Source organism: Piliocolobus tephrosceles, chromosome 21 (genome assembly GCF_002776525.5).
Source record: "Piliocolobus tephrosceles isolate RC106 chromosome 21, ASM277652v3, whole genome shotgun sequence".
Taxonomy (NCBI): domain Eukaryota; kingdom Metazoa; phylum Chordata; class Mammalia; order Primates; family Cercopithecidae; genus Piliocolobus; species Piliocolobus tephrosceles.
This window is the reverse complement of record NC_045454.1, coordinates 7843403-7849562: the sequence shown is the minus strand read 5'-3', so window position 1 is coordinate 7849562 and position 6160 is coordinate 7843403. Positions and strand designations below refer to the sequence as shown.

The following is a 6160-nucleotide window of genomic DNA, read 5'->3' as shown; positions in this document are numbered from 1 at the left end:
ACTCCCCCTCCTCACCACTCCCACTCCCCCATCACCCCCCTCTCCATCATCACCCCTCTCCCACCCCTCACAGATCCAGGCACTGGAACTGGACCCCAACCTCTACCGTGTGGGACAGAGCAAGATCTTCTTCCGGGCCGGGGTCCTGGCCCAGCTGGAAGAGGAGCGAGACCTGAAGGTCACTGACATCATCGTCTCCTTCCAGGCAGCTGCCCGGGGATACCTGGCTCGCAGGTGGGCAGCCACGCTGTCTCCCGGGGTCCTGTTGGCCGAGGCTGGGTCAGGGAGGGGTTGACCAGATGGCTCCAGGTGTCAGGGCCTCCAGGATGGGTGCAGGGCTGAGGAGCAGGTGGATGGAGCTGCCGGGTGCCCAGGCTTCTTGGTTCTGCAGTCCCTGCGGGGCCCTGTGGGCAGGCCCTGTACAGAGTAAGACTGGCAGCACAGAGGCCAGACTTAGCCATAGGGTGACCAGCTGTCCTGGTGGGCCTGGGACGGGGTTTCCCAGGGTGCAGGACTTCCAGTGCTAAACCAGAGAAAGCCCGGGGCAACCCGGGTCAAGCTGTCCGCTCTCCCTGCCCATTCCCTCGAGGGGCTCCTGTCTGGAGGTGAGACTTGCATGGGCACAGAGTCCCAGTCCTGGGTGAGACCTGTTTTGATGGGGGCCATAGAGGTGCAGCAAGGGGGCCCTGCTACAGGCCGTGACTCCCCCAGGCCACTCCGGACAACCAGGTGGATGAAGGAAAACGGGAAAGGCGCTCAGGGCAGGAGCAAGCTTGTGCAAAGATCCGACAGTGCAAGACCCTGGAGTGCTTCAGGAATACAGGGCGTGCTTCAGGAATACAGGGCATTTGTGGGAGACCCTCCTTCCTCCTTAGAAGTGGCTCACAGAGGCCGGGTGTGGCAGCTCACACCTGTAATCCCAGCACTTTGGGAGGCCGAGGCGGGTGGATCACTTGAGGTCAGGAATTCGAGACAAGCCTGGCCAACATGGTGAAACCTCGTCTCTACTAAAAATACAACAATTAGCCATAATCCCAGATACTTGGGAGGCTGAGGCAGGAGAATGAGGCAGGAGAACTCAGGAGGCAGAGATTGCAGTGAGCCAAGATCATGCCACTGCACTCCAGCCTGGGTGACAGAGTGAGACTCTGTATTGGAAAAAAAAAAAGGCCTCAAAGAATAGAGTGGCAGGAAAGGATGGCCCAAACACCAGGCTGAGTGGGGCCTCGTCCAGAGGAGCTAGGGAGCCATGGAGGGCTGTGAGCAGGGGAGGGGTGGGTCAGCCCTGGGTGTAGAAAGACCCTCTGGAGGTGTGCCGGGATGGGCAGATAGGAGAGGCTGGAGAAGGAGGCTAGGCAGAGGGGCTGGGGCTGTGGGACAGGGCAGAGAGAGTCAGGGGCAGGGGGTGAACAGCCAGAACACAGATCTAAAAGTAATAAGAATGCCTGCACACAGTAGGCTTTTTATGATGGCTAAGTGGAAGGAGCTTGGCTTGGTCAGGCGTGGTGACTCACGCCTGTAATCCCAGCACTTTGGGAGGCCGAGGCGAGTAGATCACTTGAGGTTGGGAGTTCGAGAGCAGCCTAGCCAACATGGCGAAACCCCATCTCTGCTAAATATACAAAAATTAGCCCAGTGATGTGGTGCACACCTGTAATCCCAGCTGCTTGGGAGGCTGAGGCAGGAGAATCGCTTGAACCTGGGAGGTGGAGGTTGCAGTGAGCTGAGATCGTGCCCTTGCACTCCAGCCTAGGCAACAGAGCAAGACTCTGTCTCAAAAAAAAAAAAAGAAAGAAAGAAAAAAAGAAAGGAGCTTGGCTCTCTTGCTAAGGGGATGGCACCTGGAGGAGCTGAGCCCCCACTCTGCCCCTCCCCCGTTTCCCCACCCAGGGCCTTCCAGAAGCGCCAGCAGCAGCAGAGTGCCCTGAGGGTGATGCAGCGGAACTGTGCAGCCTACCTCAAGCTGAGACACTGGCAGTGGTGGCGGCTGTTTACCAAGGTGAGGGCAGCCTGGGGAGGTGGCCTGAGCAGGGAGAGGATAGGGCCTTGGGACTTGCTCTGCTTGACAAGTGACTTCCTCCATGTATGCCTCAGTTTTCTCCACCAGTGAAACGGAGAAAGTCGGACCAGCCTTTGCTAGCTGGGATTCTTTAGTTAGCAAGCGACAAGGAAACTCTGACTCAAAATAACATGGATCAAAGATTGAAGACAGTGTGGGCTGCACCTGGATCCAGGGGTCCGCAAGGATTTAAGGGTTCAAGGATTTTCTGGAAGGACTCACAGAACTTAGAAAAGCTGTTGTACTCACAGCTACAGTTTATCACAATACAAAGAATAGATTGAAAACAGCAAAGGTGCTGGGCGCGGTGGCTAACACCTGTAATCCCAGCAGTTTGAGAGGTAGAGGCGGGCAGATCATTTGAGGTCAGGAGTTCGAGACCAGCCTGGCCGATATGGTGAAATCCCGTCTCTACTAAAGATACAAAAATTAGCCGGGCATGGTGGCACGTGCCTGTAGTCCCAGCTACTTGGGAGGCTGAGGTAGGAGAATCACTCAAACCTAGGAGGCGGAGGTTACAGTGAACCAAGATCGTGACACTACTTGCAGCCTGGGCAACAGAGCAAGTCTCAAAAAAGAAAAAAAAAAAGAAAAGAAAAGGAAAGAAAAAAAGGAAAGAAAAGAGCAAAGGTTAAATAATAATAATTAAAAAAAAAAACAGTGTATAAGTGTCTCAGAGAGACCAAGCATGAGCCTGCAGCTGTTCTCTCCCAGTGGAGTTGTAAGGGCAACACTTAGCTTTTCCCAGCAATGAAGTATGATAACATGCATGGGGTATTGCCAACCAGGGAAGCTCACCTGAGCCTTGATGTTCAGCGTTTTCCGGGGGCTGGTCACACAGGCATGGACAAGGTCACACACATGGTGACCTCACTTGCTCAGTCTCCAGCCCCTCCAGAGTCAAACTGATGCCATGTGGCCAAGGCCCCCACCACAGATCCCACTGTTAGCATAGACTATCCAGGGTGGCCCAAGGCTCCAGGTAAACCAAGGCACTCTTATCAGACGGGACATTCCAAGGACTTAGAGGTTACCTCCCAGGAGCCCATCAAGGGCCAGGACTTTCTTAGGAATGTGAGGGGGTTGGCCAGGCGCGGTGGCTTAAGCCTGTAATCCCAGCACTTTGGGAGGCCGAGACGGGCGGATCACGAGGTCAGGAGATCGAGACCATCCTGGTTAACACGGTGAAACCCCGTCTCTACTAAAAAATACAAAAAACTAGCCGGGTGAGGTGGCGGGCGCCTGTAGTCCCAGCTGCTCGGGAGGCTGAGGCAGGAGAATGGCGTGAACCCGGGAGGTGGAGCTTGCAGTGAGCTGAGATCGCACCACTGCACTCCAGCCTGGGCAACAGAGCAAGACTCCGTCTCAAAAAAAAGAGTGTGCGGGGTTGGACAACCCAGGCCTGCTGAGTTAGCCCTTTCCTGCACGAGGGTCCAAACAGTGACGTCAGTATCCAGTGTTCTACGTCTCCCACTTGGCTTTCCTCCGTGATGATCACCAACAGAGGCTTTCCACACAGGGGCCACCAGCAGATGGAGACTTACCCCCAACCACCTTGGCCAGCCTGGTCTGTCTTATCACAGAGCTCCAGCCAGATTCCCAGGTTTCATGCTCACTGGCCCAGCTGGAGTCATGTGACCATCCCAGAGCCAGTTAGTAGGGATCAGATGAGCCAGGCTGGCAACACATCTGTACCCAAAGCAGAGGGGGCAAAGCCAGGTCGCCATGCGCTGTGGAGCTGGGGACTGGCTGTTTCCCCAGGGGGAAACTGGAGAGGAGAGAGGAGATTGGAGGGAGGTTCGGGCCTGATGGCTGCTTTTGCAAAAGCCCTTTCACTAACGTAGTGTCTGCAGCTGCATCTGAGCTACAGCAGCTGAGTGGAGTAGGTAAACAGCCAGAAGCTGAGGGTAGTGGCTCACCCCTGTAATCCCAGCACTTCGGGAGGCCAAGGTAGGAGCATCACTTGAGCCCAAGAGTTCGAGACCAGCCTGGGCAACAAAGTGAGATCCTCATCTCTACAAAAAATAAATAAATGAATAACTAGGTGTACTGGTGCACATCTATAGTCCCAGCTACTTGGGAGGAAGGATTGCTTAAGCCCAGGAGTATGAGGCTACAGTAAGCCATGATGATATCACTGCACTCCAGCTTGGGTGACAAGAGTGAGACCCTGTCTCAGAAAAAGAAATAAAAATTAAAAACTGGGGCCGGGCGTGGTGGCTCATGCCTGTAATCCGAGCACTTTGGGAGGCCGAGACGGGCGGATCACGAGGTCAGGAGATCGAGACCACCCTAACACGGTGAAACCCTATCTCTACTAAAAATAAAAATAAAAAAAATTAGCCGGGCGTGGTTCCGGGCACCTGTAGTCCCAGCTACTGGGGAGGCTGAGGCAGGAGAATGGCGTGAACCCGGGAGGCGGAGCTTGCAGTGAGCCGAGATCGTGCCACTGCACTCCAGCCTGGGCGACAGAGCAAGACTCCACCTCAAAAAAAAAAAAAAAAAAAAAAAAAAATGGCCGGGCATGGAGGCATATGCCTGTAATCCCAGCAGTTTGGGAGGCCGAGGTGGGTGGATCACTTGAGGTCAGGGGTTCGAGCCCAGCCTGGCCAATATGCTGAAACCCCATTACTACTAAAAATACAAAAATTAGCTGGAGGTGGTGGTGGGCGCCTATAATCCCAGCTACTTGGGAGGCTGAGGCAGGTGAATTACTTGAACCCGGAAGGTGAAGGTTGCAGTGAGCCAAGATTGCACCACTGCACTCCAGCCTGGGTGACAGAGCAAGGCTCTGTCTCAAAAAATAATAATAAATAAATAATAAATCAACAGAGCTATGGTGGCCTGTAAAGTCTCAAATATTTCCTGGCTGGCCCTTGAAGAAAAAGTTTGCCTACCTTAGGTGTTGGGGGTTGGGGTCAAGTAGGATTTGATTGGCATCAGTTCAGAAATGTGAATGATGCCTGTGAAAGAGGCTAGGAGTTGGGGCAGAAAAGAAGAGAATGGAATGGATACAGAATTGGGTGGAGAGGAAAAGAATCAAGTAGACTTGTGTAGAACGGAGTAGAATATGATAGAACAGAATTTATCAGAGCGGATCTCACTTAGCAAGGGGAACGAGCTTTTGTGAAATTTTTGTTTCAGTACTGTGTGTACCTCTGTCACTGCAGCCTGAATCATGCCATGTAAAGCTCATCTCTCACTAAGGATCTTGGACTAACAGGCTTAAGAAACACTGGCTCTTGGCCAGGCACGGTGGCTCATGCCTATATCCCAACACTTTGGGAGGCTGAGGCGGGTGGATTACCTGAGGCCGGGAGTTCGAGACCAGCCTGGCCAACATGTTGAAACCCTCTCTACTGAAAACACAAAAATTAGACAGACATGGTGGCACACGCCTGTAATCCCAGCTACTCAGAAGGCTGAGGCAGAAGAATTGCTTGAACCTGGGAGGCGGAGGTTGCAGTGAGCTGAGATCGCACCATTGCACTCCAGCCTGGCGAGAGAGTGAGACTCCATCAAAAACAAAAAACAAACAAACAAAAATTAGGAAGGAAGGAAAGAAGGGAGGAAAGAAAGACCGTTCCACAGAATAGCAGCGGCCACAGTCCACAGTGCCTCTTGGATGTGGAGGGATCCTTTAGCCAGCCAGATAGATTAGATAGATCAATAGTGTATTTAGTGGTGCTTGCCTGTACCTGTCAGTGTTCTAGGCCTGCGACCAAAGACTGTTGCCAAGGCGGAGACACACAGCTAATAGGTGGAGGAGATGGGATTTGAACCCAGAAACTCAGACCCGACCAAGAGTGTGAGGCCTTGGCTCCTGGGTCAGGTGGCCTCGCACCTTGGAAGTCAGCCATTCCATCCCCTTTCACCTCCACCTAGGTGAAGCCACTGCTGCAGGTGACGCGGCAGGATGAGGTGCTGCAGGCACGGGCCCAGGAGCTGCAGAAAGTTCAGGAGCTACAGCAGCAGAGCGCCCGCGAAGTTGGGGAGCTCCAGGGCCGAGTGGCACAGGTGAGGGGGAGGAGGCAGGGCGTGGGGGCGTGTCTTGGGGGCGGGGCTGTGTCACATGGGTGGAGCCAAGAGTGAGGGGCGGGG

The 6160-nt window shown here is 53.9% G+C and overlaps 1 protein-coding gene across 1 annotated transcript in view; it reads left to right on the top strand.

Annotated features, from left to right (window-relative positions):
• MYH14 (myosin heavy chain 14) overlaps positions 1 to 6160 on the top strand; it is a 103078-nt gene that overhangs the window by 58408 nt on the left and 38510 nt on the right. Inside the window, exons 21-23 of the mRNA XM_026448385.1 lie at positions 74 to 234; positions 1891 to 1999; positions 5945 to 6076. Coding sequence (XP_026304170.1) covers positions 74 to 234; positions 1891 to 1999; positions 5945 to 6076 — 402 coding nt within the window. The remainder of the gene's footprint in view (positions 1 to 73; positions 235 to 1890; positions 2000 to 5944; positions 6077 to 6160) is intronic.